The sequence below is a fragment of the Mustela lutreola genome, chromosome 2 (genome assembly GCF_030435805.1).
Source record: "Mustela lutreola isolate mMusLut2 chromosome 2, mMusLut2.pri, whole genome shotgun sequence".
Classification (NCBI taxonomy): Eukaryota; Metazoa; Chordata; class Mammalia; order Carnivora; family Mustelidae; genus Mustela; species Mustela lutreola.
The window spans coordinates 116,178,219-116,199,897 of NC_081291.1; the positions used below are offsets into that span (position 1 = coordinate 116,178,219).

Consider the following 21,679-nt stretch of genomic DNA (forward strand, 5'->3'; position numbering starts at 1 on the left):
AGTTCAAACCCATGTTGTTCAAGAGCCCACTGTATACCATGTGGTTGGGTGATAAATGAATTAATCATCCACCTGTGATATCATTAGACACCTCTAGCACTTAAAATCAAATACTTGTGTTTAATGGTTCTCCCTTACAAGACCACTAACTTTTTCAGAGTAAAGATTGCGTCTAATTTCAGCACAGCAAGAGCTGACAAGAGTGCTTGGACACTTTATAGGTGCTCAAACGGTTTTTTTCAGGAAGCAAGCATCCAGAATTGAAGTTAAATAAGCGCAACGTGGAGCATGGGACCCAGTATAGGATATCCGCCCACTCCAACCAAAAAGGCACAAAAAAGACAAAAATTAATAAAGCAGAAGAAAGGAAACACGGAAGGGAGAAAAGGGCATCTCTTCCCTCCCACCGCCAGGACGGTTTCTCTGAAAAGTTCCAGAACTGATTCGCGTGTTGCCGGTGACATCACTACACCCCTTGGCGACCACCAACCACAAAGGAAGGCCGATCCAGCACGCTGACTTTCCCGCCTCACTGAGCTCCAGAGATGGTGGGTAGGGCCCAGCGAGTTGCGGGCCTTACGTCACGTCCGTTTCCGGAAGCGCCCCTGCTAGAAAGGGAAGGCCAAGCGCGGAGGGGCGGGGCCAAGAAAGCGCGCGTTCTGAAAGGGGGAGGGGCCAGGTTAAGGAGCGCCGCGTCACGTCCGGCCGACTTAGAGCCCGTGCGGAGGCGGTGCGGAGCGCTTCGGTCCTCAGCGGCTCGGGAACGTGTGCGTTCTGAGAGGCTGCGGCGGAGCCTCCCTATAGAAGGCGCAAGAGGTTGGCAGCTTCGATTGAAGCACGTCGAGCGGCGACAGCAGTTAGGAGTCATGAGCGACAGCGGCGAGCAGAACTACGGCGAGCGGGTACGTAGAGGTGGTGCAGGGGGCGGCTGTGTGGTTCCAGCTTGCATCTCTTCCCAGGCCCGTCGGCCTCAGACCAGGAGACAGGAGCGAGTTAGGCTCCGAACTCTGAATCTGGAAAGCATGGAGGGGGTTGGCTTAAAAAGCCTTCGCGGAGAGTGATTTCGGTCGTTAAGTAGGACACCGGCGGGTTTTGTGGCCCTCCACCCGAGACGTCGGTTTTTTTCCGTTAGAAGACGGGGAAAATTAAAAATGGCCGCTGCGTCCCCTTGGTGTTGGGGGAGGGGAGCGGTATCTCTTTTCGCCGTTGCTCTCCTGCGAAGCCTCGCTGCCGCCATCTTGGGCTGGCGGACCGGGCGCTCTGCCAGAGGCACAAAATGGCGGAGGAGCCGCGCGTCAAGGCGGGCCCGCGCCTCACAGGGCCGCGTGGGGGTGGAGAAAGAAAGGCAGCCTTCTCTGGGGGGTTCTGTCCGGCGTTTAGTTTAAGAAAGGATCGTTTTATAGACCCCGGAAAGGCGGAATCTGAGGTGTTCTTGGGGCCTCTTTTAGGCTGGGGGAAACTAATCCGAGGTAGACAAGTTCTGGGCGGCTAGAGGGGGTTGGCGCGGGCTTTGTTGTAGGCCTAAATGGAGTGCTTTTCTTCCATACCGACAGCGCTTTCAAAATAAAAATAGTTATCGGAGCATCCAGTGGACTAGACCCCAGGCCTCAGAGGTTTTCTTGTTTTATGGAGTGGATATTTTCCACGGGACTGTTGAAGAAACTGGCGGGCAACAGTTCATGGCGCCGATATTTCCTTTGTTTTGAGGCATTCTGATTCTGTGAACCACAGCTTGTGCCACCCAGATACGGAGTTCGGTGGGGGGTAATTAAGTTGCAGAAACAAGACAGTTTCGGACTTAAAAAGCGTAATGCAAAGCTGGTTGCAAGCCTGTGGGTATTAATGAAGATGCAAAAATACAAAGCTTGTCAGAATCTTGCACCTTTCGGAGGTTATGAAGAATTTCTTAGGAGGTTAACAAAAAGCATCATAGAACTCTTATCTTTAAACTTGATAGGTATGAGTAGGGTTCTTTTACAGTTGACCTGTTAGGTTTTCCCTTTCTCCTACTGCCCATCCTAAGATTTCAGAAGCGGTCCTCAGGTAAATCTGTTAAAATGTATTAGCAAGTAGACTCATATAAAACAGATGTGGGGCCCTTAATTAGGAAGGTATTTTTAAAAAGAAATTCTTATTTTCTGGCATGTTGTTGAACTTACTGTGTAACTGGAGCCAAATCTCACTGATAATAGATTGAAATAACCCGGCTTCTTCACCTGTTCAGAGGAATATTGGCTTTTTACACTTAAAGGAAACGCGATTGATGATACTGTCACGGGTGGATGTACCTACCATTATTTTTAAGCCCTTGGCTTTCTTACGGTAAGAAAGTTTGGACTGAGCCCACAAATTGTTAAAGATGTGATTTCTGATTCTGCCAGTAGACTATGCCGTTGAAACGAATCATTGGTGTTTGTACCAGACAGCAAAGGATAAATTAAAGTCTCCATTTTCTGAACAACTACTGAGTGCTTTTTGGACTGTTGAGAGAATGCAAAATGGCTGGTTTCTGAGTGGAAGAGCTCTGGGTTGCATATACGTGAATAAGGTACTTGTAATGGTGTGCTTGTGCAGTCAGATGCTGTACCACTGAGTATATACCCCCAGTGGTGTGCTTGTGAAGACAAAAATTGCCCAAAAATAAACTGGCATATTTTACATAAGGGAGGAAGTAATTGTTGGAAGTATTTTCCTGGCTTGAGACCATTCAAGGGACATCATCCCAATTATTTGACATTCTCGTATTGTTTGTGGGTTTTGTTTTGTTTTGTTTTTCCTAGTGAACCATGCTTCCTAGTTTTTTCCACAATCTTGTTTACATAGGTATTCACTGATGTCTTACGGAAGGAAACTCAATAAAATATTTTCAGCCTGTATGTTAAAAATTAACTTTTTTCTTGCATACGAGTCTTGAATCCTGGAAGTGTTTCTTCTTCCTTTTTTTTTTTTTTTTTTTTTAATAAGATTTTATTTATTTTATTTGACAGAGATCGCAAGTAGGCAGAGAGAGAGGGAGGAGGAAGCAGGCTCCCCGATGAGCAGAGAGCCCGATGCGGGGCTCGATCCCAGGACCCTGGGATCATGACCTGAGCTAATGGCAGAGGCTTCAGGGCCCCCCCCCCTTTTTTTTTAAGATTTTATTCATTTTATTTGACAGAGATCACAAGTAGGCAGAGAGAGAGGGAGGAGGCCTGGAAGTGTTTCTAAACTTCGAAGTAGAGGAATACTTAACAGGTTGTTTAGAAGTTTTGTTTTGTATGTGGATTGCTTTCCAATTGGTGTATTGAAGCCTGAAGAGGTTAGAAGAGACCTTTTAAAAGGGGGTGGGATTATGGACATTGGGGAGGGTATGTGATTTGGTGAGTGCTGTGAAGTGTGTAAACCTGGTGATTCACAGACCTGGGGATAAAAATATATGTATATAAAAAATATATGTTTATAAAAAATAAAAAATTAAAAAAAAAAAAAAAAAAGCATGTTGAGGTTCCTGAAGAACGTCTGGCAAAACCTTAAAGCTTAATAGAGCAGTTTAGATATAAGGCGGTTAAAAAAGACTAGGTGTGGGTGACAGGCAGGTCTGATTGGCTAAATTGCTTTTGAAAATGCCTAGAAGCAGTGAAAAAGTTACATTCGGGCTAATAATCTTGGACATGTCTGTTATGAATAGCTTCTCTGGAGCCTGAAAAATTACTGTAAATCCACTCCAGGCATTCAAACACTTCAGACTATTAATGTGAATCATTAGTAAAAGCCATATCGGTACTGGTAATGTAACCACGTGTAATACAAATATCCTCATTTTGGTTGGAATCCCAACTACTTGCAAACCTACCCCATCTCCCACTTAATATAGCTGTCCAGGATCCAGATATTCCAGTATCTGCAGCCCCAGGATAGTTCTAGAGGTATTTTTTCCTTATTTGTACTTTAGAAGTTCATTTCCTAAACAGATTGGTAGTTTGTGTGCAGTAAATTGTTCTCAGTTTGATCATCCTGATAGAGTGAATTATTGACTCTTAGAACTGTGGTTAAGTGTGTCCCGTTATCTCCTTTTGAATGCACACTTGGGGTATATTATAGAATTTTTGTCGTTCACGTAATTGAGTTACGGTAGAGTAGCTTTTACCTTTGTGGGTTTTTTCCTGTGAAAGTTGATAGATTTAAATTAAAATTTGTCTTTAGAGTCGACTTTCTTGATGTAGCCAAACCGGTGCTGCAAAGATACTTTTGATCTCCAAATTCACTTAATCTTCCAGTATTGTCCAAAAATTGCTGACAGTTTTTGGGAAAAGGTTGACCAGCGCTTTTGCAAAAAGTAGTATTAGCAGCTATGTCACAATTTGAATGGAGTAAGAATATGATAAAAGTAGCAAGTTTGGAGATCCATAGTACTGTTGAGGGGTAATAAATCTTTAAGGCCCAGTAGCAGTCATAATATTTAGAGTATGCGGTGTTTGTGTGAGTTTGGTCTCGGCACCTGTTTAATGTTCTACTTTCCTAATTGATTGTAATTTCTTTAAGATTGTGCAAATGCATCTATATTTAGAGAATCCAGAAACTAAGGAAACATTACTGTGTGAACCAGATGGTTTTAATTTCTGTCCTGTAGTTAGGATTATAATAGCAAGCAGTTAAAGAAAATTTTCTGGTAGAATATGGGCTATAGTTTTTGTAGAAATATTTGCAATATAGATATATTATCTTTAGTCTTATTCTTTATGGAGATGAATAGCATCCAGATACCATCCCATCAAACTGCTTTTCAGATTTCTGCAGTTTTTCTCTTCTGCTTAATCTTGGGTTGTCTTTCTGTATTCATTGTTTTTAGCCCTTAACTCCGGGTTCTGATTTTCAAAAACTGAAACATCTCAATCTATTTCTTTCTAAAGAATTACAGCTATTGTACCAATTCCTTTAATACAGGATTGAATTAATGTCCATTGGGAGGAAATAGTTTGCACTGTTTCACTGAGTCTGGTTAGGTACAAGTCTCTTGAAGAAACCAGGTTGAAGAATATTTTTCTTGATTTTAACTAAGAATGTTTTAATGTTGATGTTGTCTGGAACTAGAAGGTGGCATTTTCAAACTGAAATTACAAGTGATAACAAGGTAAGTACTCCGGTTTTGTCAAAAGATTAAAGAGGAATTCAGGTGGTGAGAGATGTTAATGTTGATAGCATTTACCTTTTCCCCACTTTATCTCCAATAAAGCCCAAAACCTAAGTGATAAATATTAACTTTTTCATATTTCATATTTACCCAAGAGAAGGACAGAACTACAGTTCTGTATTTTGAGCCTTAGCATTCTGTCTTACGTTGATCTGTTTTCATTCGTAATTATTTTCTGAAAAGGGATGGTGATTGAAGTTTAGGAAATTATGAGTTTTTACCCAATTTAGTTTTGGGTATGGGTTACATCAAATTTTAGGTATTGTCACTTCATCTTGTTTTTAAGAAAGGACCCCCCAAATGTTTCACTATAGCAATTGGACTTTTCAAATTCCCCAAAATCTTTTTGAATTAGGTACGTTGTGGAGGTTATTTTCACATTGCTACTTTAATCAATGCAGGATTGCCTGATAGTTCAGCATGTGTTAGGCCCCTTATCAGAGTCTGCAAGAGATGGTGTTACCACTGATTGAGGCAAGTCAGATGAAGGGGCACTGCCCCATCCCCAGACATTTTTCTTAAGTCTTTTGAAGATCTTTTCTCCACCCAGTCATCCAGTAGACTTTGACTACGGAAAAATAAAAAAGTCCGTTGATGGTAGCATTAACCTTTATATTTCTAGCAGTATCAACAGATTTTCTTTGCCCTGTTTCAGTTTTTAAGATACTACCTTGTCAGCAGCCGGTGGAGTTTGTACATGTTTTTAATGTTATTTGAATTCCAGCTGTAATCCCTAGAATCGGGTTTTGTTTTGTTTTGTTTTTAAACAGAAATTGTGTTGATGGTGGGAGAAGTTTTTTGCTTATTTCTAATAGGATCTCTTAACCAAATGGACAATAACATTAGCCCAATAGTTGGTCATCTGGTTTTATTAAAGTGGCCACTTGAGCTTAGTAGTTGAGTTGAAGTAAACCTTATATTTACATTATGTAGCAATAATGTTTTGATCTTCGAATATGAAAGGAGAAAGATGGTTGGGAATGGGTAATAAAAGAAAGGCAGGAAGGCATCCATATTGAAAAGTTCTGATACCTAGAGCTTTGGCCTCCTCCACTCAAGTATCTTCTGCATCTAAGCCCTGTATCTGTATGTTATCTTTAGGAGGCAGTAAAGAGGAAACCTGCTTGGGCATTCTGATTCCACGATTACATTTGTGCTGCCAGCAAACCTTCCCATTACATTTTAGTGATGGATATTAAAAGAAAATCAATTACTGTGACTCCCTTAAAAAACTATGTAAAATTTTTCCTGAATTAAATAAACAATTGACTTTCAAAAAAAAAAAAACTAGACTGAAAATTGTGCTTTCTTAGGAAAGACATCATAACACTTCCACGATAGCCATGGTTGTCTTTATACCCAGTTAGAGTTACAAGGACTTATTTTTTTTCCTTTTTTTAAAAACTATTTAACCCAGTCACCCCAAAAGAAAATAAAACTAATAGGAAATTGTTGACTTGACAAAATGAAAGATCATAAGGTGAAGTACAGGATAACCAGGAGAACAAGGCTGTTTTGTGAGGACTATTATGTTCAGGGTGTTTAACAGACACTATTATACTTTATTGATCTGTTAAGTGATATGAGTTTTGTTTTTTTTGTTGTTGTTTTTTAATAATTTCAGGAGGTGAGCTATAATTTTCTCCCAATATTGCCACCTTAAAAAGTCAGATTTCTCCTTTGGACTGAGGAAGATTTTAATACTTTGTTCATTGAGGGGGAATTTTAAAGATTCTTTGAAAATACCACTGTTGGATTCAGATTTGTTCTGCTTTCCTTCATAGCTACTTGGATATAGTAGTTGGTTGACCTGATTTTGTCTTTTTATTATGTTAGTGCTAAATTAGTAGTTGAACCATTCATAATTCTAAAATGTCACTAGAGCAGCTTTCTTAGGGGGTGGGTTTTGAGCACTTTAGCCCAAATTTTCTGATTTCCCTGACACTGTTTTCTCAGAGCTCTTTAAATATGCAGTACAAAAATGTGTGACATTAACTACATTTCTTCACTGTGACATTAAATATATTTCTTTACTTTATAATGTAGAAAAGTCACAAGTTGTAAGCCTCTCCAACCCTGAGCCTTGTCATCATTGTACAAATGAATTGTCCGTGCTTTCCTTTCTTGCACTTTTGTATTAATGTGTCACTTTTTGACTAGAGATGTGCTTTTGACACTTAACATTTTCTCTTGATGAATACAATAAGTAAGAAGTGTGAAATGTAATTAAAGTTTTTTAATGTTAGATGAACAGCAAATGTTCAGTTGCGCACTTCGCATTTAACTTAAGCATGATAAATCTATTTGAAGTAGACAGTTGAGGTTGATTACCTTATGTATTTTAAAACCAACAGGAAGCTAGTTTCAGTTTTTTGAGCTGCATATTGTAGGTTTTTTGTTTTTTTATGTTTTTTTTTTTTTTTTTTTAAGTCCAAAAAAAGGGATTTTTTTTTTCTAGTTTCAGTTTTGGCACTGGATATTATCCTGGAGTTTTAAAATATCTTCATCCTGTTCTTTTTCTATTAAGGTTAATGTTGAAGAAGGAAAATGCGGAAGTCGTCATTTGACAAGTTTTATAAATGAGTATTTGAAGCTCAGGAATAAGTGAAGCTGAAATTTGAAAAAATAAAAGAAAGAATGCATGCTAATTATCAGACCAGAAGTCCCACTTGTAGAATATTGAGCAATTTGTGTGAAGTGGGGAAGATGAAAGAAGTCAGAATTTGAAACGGAAGAATGAAGAAAAGAAATAAAAATGAAGTTAAGATAAGAAGTAATCTGGAATCAGAAAGCACTACGCTAAGTAATTACTAGTCTGTTTATGTGTCCCTGTATATTTTGCTAAACATGCATGCATTATTTGTTTAATAGAAGAAAATATATACAGGGCAAAGAAGTGCCTTCCAGGGGAAACGTTTAAATTAGGTAATTCTAATTTTAACTTCTTAGTCAAATGATTGAAATGCAATTTAAAAAAATAATAACCCTTTGTAGTCAAATATGAGGCAGGAATGAGCTCTCCAGCATGGGTAACAGTTGACTTAATGTTGTCCCTCTAGATTTTTTTCATCTAACTCTGCTGGTCCTGGGGTATGAGGGAGTCCTCCAGAGTTGGAATTGGTGGTTTGTGCCACCTCCGTGGACTCTTAAAATGCACTGACCCCTGTTCTTCAATACTGAAAAATGTATAATGCAATGTTTTCTGTGTTTGTCATAGTTTTCCTAAAGAATGTCTTCGGGATAGTTATAGAACCGAACCCTCAAAATTGAAGCAAACCAGTGAGCCGGATAGTTAGCTCCTTTTGGCCTTTATGAAAACACTCTTTTTTTCCAGATGGCATAGTGGAAAGCTATGACCAATTAGGCCCTACCTTTTAGGATGCAGGTTCTAAATTCACAAGTGGTACTTAATTCATTTCTGTTCAATGCCTTTTCCAGCTGAATGACTAGGATCATTGTTTTTTGTTTTTTGTTTTTTTTTTTAAATAGCAGCTTGCCTTAGAACGAGGTGGGTCATATAAGTGAACAGGATCTCTGACTCAAAGTGGCAGTAGTGGTAGATGCTTTATTCAGAAAACAGCTTTATTCCCTTTTCTCATTTTCTGCTATTAACACTTAACTGTTAGAGTGATGTGAGAGGTATAGATTATAAAGAGGCTTTATTCTGGTTCCCCACTCCCAGTACTTACTGGGGGTAAAAAAAAAAAACCCTGAAAATTGTTCTTTCCCCATCTGTGTGTTTTGTTTTAGTCGAATAAAAGAATCAGATGATCGATGTAATGTTGCTTTCAGTTGGATGGGACAAGGACACGGGTCAGAATAATAATATCCAGTGGTAGCTAACCAACAGTTGTCCTCTGGCAGGAAAGCCAAAGGTACCACTTCTTCCTGAAATGAAGACAACCTAAAAAAAACTTTTCTCTGAGAGTTGTTAGATTGTCTAGCTCTTGGAAAAAGTGGCTTAAATGACATTTCTAGAAGGATCTGTTCTCTGGGGTTTTAGGGCCAACTGTCAATGTGAGATTTGTGCTTTTTATAATTATTTCTGTGTTTCGCAAGGAGAAGAAAATTACTGCCGTTTATAGTGGTTTCCAGCTTTTGCTTTGTCCCAGTTACTGGTTTGTAAATTTTTTTGCCGTGTATAAACTAATAACATCAAGTTAATGTTAATTTTGCATTCTGAATTACTTACAGATTAGGCAGAGAGCTGAGGTAAGAGAGATGTGAATGGATATTCTATTTCTCATCAAGTCCGTGGATTCTTCTATCAGGAGACCTGAAAGGTCCTTGGGGTCCAAAAGCGGAAAGACCTGTTAAGCCTCTTAAGTGGAAGTAAAGCATTATGGAATATGATTATATGGTCTAACTGGATAGATGTGTGGTGAAACTAAACACTGATTCTGGTGGACCATCCCATCCTTCAGGGTCCGTGTCCCCCCACCCCCCCATCACCTGTTGGCCACAGTATCTTTGAGTCTGACAGTGCCTCCTCTCTCACCCCTACCCTGGCTGTTGGGGAGGTAAGAGGGAGATAGTCCTCTTGTCCTGGGGCAGGTGGAAATGAAAATGAGAGAAACAAGGTTCCAAGGAGATGCTTTTGCCAAAAAAAAAAAAAAAAGGCAGGTAGCATAAAACTCTAAAATCGAGTAAATCAGTGAGACTTAATTGGCATCATAAATATGTATGGTGCTTCTAAGAAATGTAGAAGACCAACACCAGAATTACTAATAGTAAAAAAGCTCTAGTTTGGGGACTTGTATTATGTAGGTTACTGCATACCTGTGGTTAAGAGCCACTGTTCAAAATCTAGTTGCTAAAAATAATACAGGAAAAACCTAGCAATTTAATGGTTCCAGATGATTTCCATTTCCTTTATCTGTTTCAGAAAGCTATTTTTTAAGATAGTGCCGTTCTCGGAATAGGGGGAGATGAAGGTTATTTTGTTGAAAGTCTTGAGTGTTTTTTTTTCTGACCTCCTTTTAAGATGTATATTGTTAATATTATAACTAAGCTCAATCTACAAAAACTTGATACTTTGAGCAAAAACTCAGGGAATTTCTTGGCTTTGATACTTATATTAACTTTAAGTTCATGGTTCTTTGAGGTATTGTAGGTCCAGAATAGTGTTTCTGGTAGGGTTTTAAGACATTGACACAAAATTTTTTAGTCCTGAGAGTGGACTGAGTTTTCTTTGTGTTGTGGAGGTTTTCCCAGCTCGTTTTATAGATTTGCTGGTAGATTAATGTTTAAAGTTAACTTTGTATTTAGATTTGGCTAATAATTTTAGGTCTCATTTCTTCTGGACAGGCTAAATTTCCTTGAATATGTATTTGCCAAAATACCTGCAAAAAGTTTAACTTCTTTAGAGGAAACATCCTTGACGAGTAGTGGAGACATTGTTTAGGTATTAGCCTAAGCCTGACCGAACAACCGTGTAAAAGGGAAAGTCTTTGCATTCTGGCTGGTGTTTCCTCTATTCTTGGCCTAAGAAGTGATTACTCACAAAATGTATATGCATACAGCCAGTTAGTTTTAGAGGCTGAAAGGAAAGTCATAGATAAATTTCACAGATACTATATCTTTTACCCTTAATCTGCTAGGCTAAAAAGCAGTCTCTTACCAGTGGGGAGACTGGTGAAGCAGCTTAGAAAAAGGTTTTTCTGTTCTATGAAGCAAGAGACACGTTGACTTTCTACACTTTGTTCCTTTATATTCCGATCCCTAGACTGACTGATTTGTTAACTATAATACTTTATTGCTAATCTTTTAACTCTGTTGTGAGTTGTTATTGTGAGAGTATTTAGCTCTCCTTTTCAGAGTAAATTGTTTTCTTTGGTTTTCATTAAAAGCTGTAATCATTCCATGAAGTAATCTTTTCTAGCATTGGAATAAATGAAGGCAGTTAACTTTTGGGGTTGCTTTTTCTGTTGTCTCCTTCTAGGTTAGCTTTTGCCTGTGGTAAAAAGGAAACCGTGCCCCTGTTTTTTGAGAACTTCTTTGTCCAAGGAGAGGGAAGTGGATTGTGTTTTTAAATGTCAATGTGCAGAATATTTGCCAGAGGATGCCAGGAGATTAATTGGGGTCCCCAAAACTGAAGTACATCCTTTAACCCTTCTTTGTTAAAGGTAGCTGTTCTCACTAATAAAGATGTTATCTTTTTCTTTGAACCTTTTTACAGTCAGCCCATGGGATGGAGAGGAGGCTATCATATCTCATGTCCCTTTACACCATGTTTTATAACAACTGAAATCTTAATTGGAAGTTTCTAGAGTTCTTTCAGGCTTAGAGACCAGAACTCATTTTACTGGCTGAGTAACTCTCCTTTCCTAAACTTAAAACTTGAGTTTCTTCTGTATTGCATATACATTTTTTTCCTGAGCATCATAGAAATGATCTTCCAGATTATCTCCCATTATGCTGTAGATTACAGAACATAATCTAAAAAGGCTTCCACTATAATTTAAAATCCTATTCTACCAAGAATGGCCAGAACATTCTGAAAGTGTATCACACAGGGAGGTCTCCAGTGGCAATTTTATCCAGTAGCTTTTAACTTTAGGTCTTTAGGGTAATATGTTGCTTCCTTTTGGGTCTGGCTGGTTCTCCTCTACCTTGGGTGGAAAGACTCACTAGACTTGATGCCTTTTAATTTGCCTTAAGTTGGAACCTAAAATAAGGTGGTCTTGCTTGATGATACACATTTGCTGTCGGACTGAGTGGGTTTGTTCTCTTAATCCACTGTTTCTGTTTTTGGTGTCTTGGCAGAACATTTCTTTGTTCCATTACTTTATATGTATGTCTTTTTTGCTGATGAGCTGACTGGAAGTTTTGACTCCCTGATGAGCCAGTTACCATTTCCCCATTCTTTTGCTGGTTTCTTCATAGATTTTCCTTTCTGTGTCACTTAATCAGGTAGTCTAGTTTTGATTGGGAAAGCCATGGCTATATAGTGTGTACCAAGACTTTGGCTTTTCATACAATTCTGCGTTCCCTCCTTTCACGGACCTTGGTAGGAGCGCTTGATTTAATCTCTTCTGGTTTTAATAGGTCCTTTATGTAACTTACCTGGCTTCTTATTCCTAGATCCCCATCAGTTTGCCTTGGTTCATCTCCATTTAGCCCAGGAAGCTGTAGATCTCTGGCACTCTCTCAGCTCCTCCTTCTGCATAGTTCACTGCCTTTCTGCTGTGGTTCCATCTGGTTGCTTTGAGATTCTTAGGGCCTCCCACCATGGTTAGATGGAATAGGGTTTTGTGTCCTTCAGACTGGTCCTTGCTTTCCACTAGGTTTCTGTCTTTTTCTAAGACTTGAAACAGATTGTCCTTGCCTCTTTTCCCACTCAAAAATAAATAAAACTTGAGAAGTTGAGGTCTTATGGGGGGAAAAGCATTTTAAAAGTTTTATGACTTTGATAGGGTTTTATTTTGTTGATGCAGCTTGATTGATACATAGGTATAAGATATAGGTGTCATAGTTAATAAGATTCTTTCTCACCCTAGTCTTTATGGAGTAACAGTTCCAAAACACAATCCTTGGACAGTTCCCTTAACTGCTTGGCTTTGGCACCCCTTTCTGAAGAGTGTGGGATCAGTTAACTCTTATCCCAGCTCCAGAAAAGGTGGAAGTTCAAGTTAATTGGCTTATGTCAGTTGGAGCAATGTAAATATACCAGGTATATTCAGTTCCTGCCCTTACCTATGTTTTCTTATCTTGGAAGGGGATTGCTTTCCCTCACCATTTACCTCACAGCAGCTTATTTGTTTTTAAAGTTGCCCAGAAAGTATACAAATTAAACTTTTGACATCTACGTGTAGGAATCCCGTTCTGCTTCCAGAAGTGGAAGTGCTCATGGATCTGGGAAATCTGCAAGGCATACCCCAGCAAGGTCTCGCTCCAAGGAAGATTCCAGGCGTTCCAGATCAAAGTCCAGGTCCAGATCTGAATCTAGGTAAGAAAGACTGTCTTGGGATTTTCTTCTGTACTCTTAGCCTGTACTCTTAGCTTTGAAATTGGTGTGTGCTTTGTAAATTAGGTAGATAGAGAGGGTTAGATCATTAGTTGGCTTATTTAAAATTGGTACTAGTAATGTACTTACATAAGTTCTGGGACGGAAGACTAAGTGATTAAGAGCCTGGGCTTTTGGCATTAGGGTTCAAATCTTACCTCTGTTTTTTCTGGCTTGGGCAGATTACCTAACCTTTTTCTACCTTAGCTTCCTTATCTTTAAAAGGCGGTTTAGTAATAGTACTAGTTCTTCAGAATTGTGAGGATTCGCTATGAGTTTAAGTATGACAGATAGACTGCAGAACATTGGCTTTCATAACTGCAATTCTTGATAAATAGGTGTAGCCTAATATATACATGTGTGTATAAATCATATAATACCTTAACGCAGTGCTTTTTTTTTTTTTTTTTTTTAAATGTTGGTCAGAAGTAGGGTATATGTCCTTGTATGCCCAGGACAGCCCCAGTTTATGCCTATTGTCAGGCATAATTAACTGCACCTCTTTTCTCTCTTCCAACGTGTCCTGTCTGGTTTAGATGACAACTCCTGTCACTCTAGTTAAGAGCGATTGATTGGTTTTAAAACACTGTTGGAGAAAATTATGATGATGGTGATTTTATCTTAAGTGAATGGTGGGCATAATGGGAGAGACCGAAAAATTAGAGGGTGGTACACTGGTGGGCACAAATCCAGCTAGTATGAAGTACTGCATGTTTTATATTTACCAGATTTTTGAGTGTGTTACCGATCTTGAGTACGTTAATTTTGATCTTTATTTAAAGAAATGGAAGAGAGCTGATAGTCGTTTGGAGCTCTTCTAGCAGGGTTCAGATGACTGTAGATACAGAAGAAAAATCTCAATCTCATGTTAATATATGTCTGAATTGTGTTCTGTCTTTTGGAGTTTAACTCCAGATGATTAAAAGAATTGAAAGCTGTATTCATCAGTTAGTTATAACCCCAAACCCTTTGTCTTACAGGTCTAGATCCAGAAGAAGTTCTCGAAGGCATTACACAAGATCAAGATCTCGGTCTCGCTCCCATAGACGATCCCGTAGCAGGTCTTACAGTCGAGATTATCGAAGACGGCATAGCCACAGTCATTCTCCCATGTCCACTCGCAGGCGTCATGTTGGGAATCGGGTAAGAAAAAAAAATTGTTTTAAGAATTATGTCTCTCTCTTGTTTTGAAATTAGAACTGATACATTTGACAGTAGACTTTAGCAGTATGCACATGAGTTCTTTAGAGACATTTTAGTGTTTTGAGGTAAGTCTCTTTAAGAGGTATTAATGTAATGGTCTACATTTGGGCTATCAATCACATATAAGCAAAATACTGTGACAGTGGTGTATCAGCTCATCCAAAAAAAAATCCCCATTGTACATTACCATTTATTACCATATTATTACTGAAGTTTTCTGGATTAGCTTTAATACTCTTTAGAATGCTTCTTGGCTTTTCCGTTTAATTTTAAGTGAGTTTATTTTGGGTATTAAGGCTTATCTTCCCTGAGACAGTTTTTCCCTCTGGCTTACAGAGGTAATGCTACTCTCATTATTCTTATGTATAGAATAAATTCCTAAGAGGTGAATACCTTGGGCAAACTGCTCTCCAGTATCTTCCCACCAAAATACCAGTTTTGATATTCACTAGCATGAGTCCTTATTTCCCCCCTACATACACACACAATTCTGAGGTTGAAATCCTCTTTCCAGTATTTTCTTTGGTGGGGGGTGGAGGCTGTTACAGCGGGAGAAAATTTTGGGCAGGCTGCATGATCAGTGTGGAGCTGGATGTTGGGCTTGATCTCAACCCTGACATCATGACCTGAGTCAAAATCAAGTCTGATGTTTAACTGAGTCATCTAGGTGCCCCTTCTCTGCCCATTTTTAATGCTTGCAGCTATTGCCATAACATAACGGATTTTAGGGCACCTGGGTGGCTCAGTCGTTAAGCGGCTGCCTTCAACTCAGGTCATGATCCCAGCGTCCTGGGATCAAGGCCCACATTGAGCTGTCTGCTTCTCCCTCTCCTGCTCCCCCCGCTTGTGTTCCCTCTCTCTGTCTCTATCAAATAAATAAAATCTTTTTTTTTTTTTTAAGATTTTTTATTTGTTTATTTGACAGAGATCACAAGTAGGCAGAGAGGAAGGGAAGCAGGCTCTCCGCTGAGCAGAGAGCCCCATGTGAGGTTCGATAGCAGGATCCTGGGATCATGACCCGAGCCGAAGGCAGAGGCTTTAACCCACTGAGCCACCCAGGCGCCCCAGTAAAATCTTTTTTATAAATTAGTGACATTTTGGGTGATACAAGTTTTTTGGGGTTTTTTGTTGTTGTTGTTGTTGTTTTTAAACTGATTTATGATGTTTTAAGGTTTAAAATTTATTTTTCCATTTCTAGGCAAATCCTGATCCCAACTGCTGTCTTGGAGTATTTGGATTGAGCTTGTACACTACAGAAAGAGATCTAAGAGAAGTATTCTCTAAATATGGCCCCATTGCTGATGTGTCCATTGTATATGACCAGCAGTCTAGACGTTCAAGAGGATTTGCCTTTGTATATTTTGAAAATGTAGATGATGCCAAGGAAGTAAGTAAAAGTGTACCTGTATTTTTTTTTGTAATAGTCCTATTGTTGGCTCCCGAGTACTAATGAACTTGGATAAGGAGTTTTTGTTTTATTGTACTGTAAATAGGATATATTTATAGTTAAAACTATCTTATTTGTAAATATTTATAAAAATATTTATACCTTATTTATATTGCATAGTTTGTGGCTTTGTCACAAGTGTATATAATAACACCATATTATCTTTCAAAGGCAAAAGAGCGTGCCAATGGAATGGAACTTGATGGACGTAGGATTAGAGTTGATTTCTCTATAACAAAAAGACCACATACCCCGACACCAGGGATTTACATGGGGAGACCCACCTAGTAAGTTTATCTTTTAAAGATTGGTGGCTGAATGCTTTTTCTCTAAGAACTACCATGTACAAGGGGAGAATCTTTGATATTTCACCCAGTCTTGCCACAGTGCAAATCATTCTTCTCTTGTGGGTTTTTTTTTTAAACTGGGTAAGGCTAGTCAAAAGAATATATTCAATGAAAACCATTTATTATGTGCTGCACACTGATGAAATCCCAGCATATCCTATAGAACATCTATCTGGCTTTGCTTGGTAATTAATGTTCTTAATTAGACCATTTTTATCATAATGGAATTTTAACCATTATAGGTTTAAAGGTTTAATACAAACTCTGCATTTTTTTAAATTTTTTTTTCATTAAGCAGAGTGGAAAACAGTTTTTGCATTGAACTATGATAACATGGGTACCTCTCTCCTTTGTTGTCATTCTCATCACTGTTTGTATGGATCAAAAGCTCTGCGTTCATGTCTTTTAAATTTTCCCACTCCTGAAACCACCTTCTTCCAAATATTTAATTTTCCCTTCTTCTAGGAAAATATGTGGGTTTTCTGGGAGCAGAAAAAGGGCGTTTATCCCAAATTAGTGAAATCTTAAATAATAATCCTTTTCTGGTTAACTTTTCTGTTGGAAAATAATATGGAGTTAATAATTACGGAGTTATTAGTAGATATTGTTTTTGCCCAACAGAAGAGGGTAAAGAGATGCTTGAGGCAGTTGCCTAGTCATGTTCTTAGAATTCCGTTCCCAGGATCCAAATGAGCCATGCTTCTGCTGTTGTCTGAACAGCTTTAAACAGTAACAGTTGTACCTAGGAAGATAGGAGAGGAAGGCCATGTGGTAATTAATGAAGAAACTCTGAATATATATTTCACTGGATGAAATATATTTATGAAGATGTAATACTGTTCATAGTGGCAGCTCACGCCGTCGGGATTACTATGACAGAGGATATGATCGAGGCTATGATGATCGAGACTACTACAGCAGATCGTACAGGTAAGTTAACCATTGTATGAGATAATAAGTAGCCAAAAAATGGAAGGCAGGGTATCCCCTCTTCTGAATCACTTGCAACATAATTTAAGGCAGGTGCCTTAAAAACACTAAGTTTTAGTGCTTAATAAAGTCTTTCATACTAAGAAATAAATGTAGGGCTAGAGTTTAGATTTTAAGGTTCAGTGTCTGTTTAATATGAATCTTTTTTTTTTTTTTTTTTTTTTAAACATCAAGCTGTAAACCAACTGGAATCCCTGGTTTTGAGCATGGCAGTGGAACCAAAATTACATAGACCATACTTAAGTTTTTTCACTTCTTTGTTGCTTGGGTTTTTTTTTTTTTTGTTGGTTTTTTTTTTTGTTGTTGTTGGTTTTTTTTTTTTTTTTTTTTTTTTAAGATTTTATTTATTTATTTATTTGACAGAGATCACAAGTAGGCAGAGAAGCAGGAAGAGAGAGAGAGAGAGAGGAGGAAGCCGACTCCCTGCAGAGCAGAGAGCCCGATGCGGGACTCGATCCCAGAACCCTGAGATCATGACCTGAGCCGAAGGCAGCGGCTTAACCCACTGAGCCACCCAGGCGCCCTGTTGCTTGTTTTTTAAGAAAAGTTCCATGAGCTGTATTTTTAAAGTAATTGCTTTATAAAGCATTTTTGGTGTCTCAAATGCATAATGCACTGGATATATAGGGAAGAGTCCAACGAAATAATTGCTGAAGGGTAGTAATTTGGTATCAGGATGGCTAGAGGTTTTTTTTAATACAGAAAAATCCCTTTTTTCCTTAGAGATTAGTAGTAGGGAAATAACTATCATACTGAGAAATCCTGTGAAGATAAAATGAAAATTCTTTATTTTAGCTGCAGCAGGTAATTTAGACCCTGTCTTATGAAAATGTAAATCATGTGATAATAAATATTGGCCACACAGTTATCTTTGGTGCCTTATTGAGATGTGAGTATCTATTTTTGTGTACACTGTTTGAATGTTTAAAGAAGTTTATGATTGTCAGCTATTACCTGTGGAAGTGAGTCCTTAAAGCTTGCTTCTGACACTGTGGTCCAGGATTTTATCCCCAACAAAAACCTTGTTTGAAAGAACATTTGTGTGTTAATTGCCACTTTAAAGGGATTAATCTGTGGAGGCTGGGAAGATTAAACTTACAGGTTTTATTTTAATTCAGTTGAGCATTTACTTTAGAAGTATGATTTGTTCTGTTACTCATTTTAGCCACCAGAGAGAGCTCTATGTCAGTGTGTAAAAAAAAGGGTGACAAAAGTTAGCACTTCAATTACTTTACTTTAAAAAATGACCTTAAATTTCTCTGTGGGAGTTCTGATTTTAATTAATAAATAATACGGTGTTTTTAAAACTTAAAAAATACATGTGTTGCTTTTCTGCCTTCACAGAGGAGGAGGTGGAGGAGGAGGAGGATGGAGAGCTGCTCAAGACAGGGATCAGATTTACAGGTATGGCAGGAGAGGATTTTAAAATCTGCACAGTACACAGTAGAATGACTCACCTAAAGACACTTGGTTACTAGTATTTTGTTAAGTTGCATCACACAATTGGATTGCACGAAATCCATCAAATAACAAACCAATGATAGTGTATACATCGCTTCATTTGTGTGTTTACAGAAATAAATTGGGCTTATACTAGGTAATTACTCAGTGGCCCCCTTTGTACCTTAATACGCAACAATGGTATAAGTTAAGGTTGCTGATTAAGCGTCCATAATATTTTAGTCTTTATTCCTTACAGCTATTTTTTTGTGTTACTGCATTTTTGTTAGCTTTTAATGAGGATCTAAATAAGCAAGTGAATATTCAAGTCAGTCTTATAAAACCTCCTTGAAGTACTAGTAAAATTTGTTTTGGGTGTTAGTTTATGAAGGTGTGCTTGGGATTCGTGGTTTTGTTACTCTAAAACAGACTTGAAATACCGTGACTATTGCAGTCTTTATATGTCAGTCTTGTTTCAATCTGTGGAGTCTTAGATGGTCTTGGCATTTGTTTACAGAAGGCGGTCACCTTCTCCTTACTATAGTCGCGGAGGATACAGATCACGTTCTAGATCTCGATCATACTCACCTCGTAAGTTTTTAACTTGACATGATTTTATATATTAGTATAGTTTGAAGTTAACAAACTACGGTAGTGGGATAATTCAGGTAGTTTTATATGTATTAAAATCCACCCACCCATCCTCAGTTTTTGTGTGTAGGGTTCAAGGTAGTATATGAAAACAATCCTTGGGATGTTATTCTTAATGCTAATTAAAATAGTAAATGTGTACTGCATTCTGGTCCCCATTTGTAGCCCTTTTTTTTCAGGAGGGGTTGTAATTTTTATACAGCCTGGAAACATTTGGGTGACTTTAAAACCTTAGTTATTTGGGGGTGGAGTTATACATCCTAGCTATTTCTATTCAGTGTTGGTTCTTTGATTTCTAGTGTAGCCCTTTTCAGGAGAGAATCTGGTGCATAGAATTTTCTAATGGTGGAATAGTCTATAAAAAAATCTCAACATTAAATTGTTCTTGATAAATATGCTTTAATACTGAAAGACTGATTATTATTTCTTCCTAGGTCGCTATTAAAGCATGAAGTTGAAGACTTTCTGAAGCCTACCCTAGAGTTGGGATATTGTTTGTGGACAATATTTTTTATTGTCTCCTGTTTAAAAAGTGAACAGTGCCTAGTGAAGTTAGGTGACTTTTACACCTTTTATGATGACTACTTTTGGTGGAGTTGAAATGCTGTTTTCATTCTGCATTTGTGTAGTTCGGTGCTTTGTTCAAAGTTAAGTGTTTTCAGAAAAGTATGTTTTGCATGTATTTTTTTACAGTCTAAATTTTGACTGCTGAGAAGTTTCTATTGTACAAAACTTCATTTAAAAGGTTTTTCTACTGAATCCAGGGTATTCTGAAGATCGAAGCCTGTGTGTAAAATGCTACCAAATGGTAAAAAGCAACAATAAAGTTTGGTTTTTACTTTTCTTTCTAACATCAATGCTTAGCAAAACAGTTCAGATTAGGTTGTCAGTAGTAAATTTCGAGACAAAAATACCCATTTTCCTCCAATCCATGAGACATACTATACTTAATATACCTGCAACTAAGTGTTAAAAGTTATGCTCTGTAACCCTGTACTGCTAGTATTAGAACTAAAGAACTTTCAATACAGCCAATGCTTAATGCTTATATAAATGTGGATTTGTCAGCCTTTATGTAATCTGTATCATATAAAGCAGGGAATAAGAAAAGAGGTACACAATGTATGCCTTTAAAAGGCTATTTCTTAAAGCTGTTACAAGGGGATAATGGTATTTCAACTAGTTATCAGCAAACGACAATACATTCCACCACAAATGTACTCTTGTTCTAGCTTTTTAGACTATGGAAAAAAAATGAGTGCTTCAGAGTTCGGGAAAAGAGAAGGGAACACTACACCTGTATTGTGGATGAACTGAAGACTTGCCTGTTCATTTTTTAAATATTATTTTCAGGTCCTTTGCTTACCAAAGGAAGCCCAATTTCACTCAAATGTTTTGAGAACTGTGTTTAAATAAATGCAAATGAAAAGAGTAAAAGGCTGGTACAACTCAGTTGACCTAGAAGATTTTGTTTTAACCTTGTTAACTTAAAGGGTTGTTTAAAATAGTTTTTAGTCCCTTGTATGGTAACCCTTGGGCTGAAATGTATTCTCTTTGCTTTTTTTTTTTTTTTTTTAATAGTTAAATTATACGTTCTGGAAAATACCTTTAAGAGGGGAGTTAGTTACTTGAGTGATTGTCTTCGTTAAGATGATAGTACAATACATGAGTCTAGTCTCCACACCTGTCCTGAGGGTGGCCAGTTCAAGTGGAAATGGAGTAGACAAGTAATTTATTAAAATCATTAAGTATGTCCTAGGTATTTTTAAAACACTTCATATATATTATTTCATTTAGTCTGTAGCAGCCATGAGATGCACCTTACCTGAAGTTAAATGACTATTAAATGGCAATGCCAGGATCCAGATGTGGGCATATCTCCATCCAGTCTATGGGTGATGCCATTCTGCCACTACTCTAGATAATCAGATGAATAAGAGTAATGGTGATGGGGTGCCTGGCTGGCTCAGTTGGTAGAACATGCAACTCCTGATTCAAGGTAGTGAGTTCATGCCCTATGTTGGGCATGGAGCCTACTTAAAAATACATATATATGATTTATAGGCAATATTAGCAGGCCTTAATTTGTCGCACTGGGTGGTGTCTCACATGCATACCTGACTCATATACGTAAAATTCTGCATGATTGTGTTTCTAAAAATTACCTGGAACTGTGTTTGAAATTTATTGTCAACTAGTTTGAGAGTAAGACTTTGGCACCCCGGATAGTTGTAGAATGTGGTCCAGAAGGAGTTGTAGTTCTGTAGTGGTAAGGATGTACATGAAGGAACATGGTACCACTTAGAAGCTCTCTTGCTAGGGGAAAGGACAGGCCAGCACCTAAGCAGTGAGTGAGAACTGTGGACATCAGTGTAGGTCTCACTGAATGAGTTCGCCTACCAAAGACCTACCTCTCTCTCGTATTA

The 21,679-nt window shown here is 38.1% G+C and overlaps 1 protein-coding gene and 1 long non-coding RNA gene across 3 annotated transcripts in view; one reads left to right on the top strand and one right to left on the bottom strand.

Moving 5' to 3' along the window:
- The first annotated feature begins 657 nt into the window (after positions 1-657).
- Positions 658-20,097, top strand: TRA2B (transformer 2 beta homolog). Of its 2 annotated transcripts, XM_059163226.1 has the most exons (9): positions 658-902; positions 12,985-13,118; positions 14,156-14,318; positions 15,577-15,765; positions 15,997-16,112; positions 17,019-17,102; positions 18,507-18,566; positions 19,120-19,193; positions 19,688-20,097. In XM_059163226.1, exons 1-9 carry the CDS (start codon positions 867-869, stop codon positions 19,696-19,698), a joined length of 867 nt encoding a protein of 288 aa, XP_059019209.1. In that variant the 5' UTR covers positions 658-866; the 3' UTR covers positions 19,699-20,097. The 2 variants fall into 2 exon arrangements, with proteins under 2 accessions (XP_059019209.1, XP_059019210.1); XM_059163227.1 differs by lacking the exon at positions 12,985-13,118 and having other exon boundaries at positions 684-902.
- Positions 16,663-21,679, bottom strand: part of LOC131824770 (uncharacterized) — a 52,668-nt gene continuing 47,651 nt past the window's right edge. The window contains exon 5 of the long non-coding RNA XR_009350978.1: positions 16,663-16,914. This is a non-coding gene — a long non-coding RNA (uncharacterized LOC131824770). The remainder of the gene's footprint in view (positions 16,915-21,679) is intronic.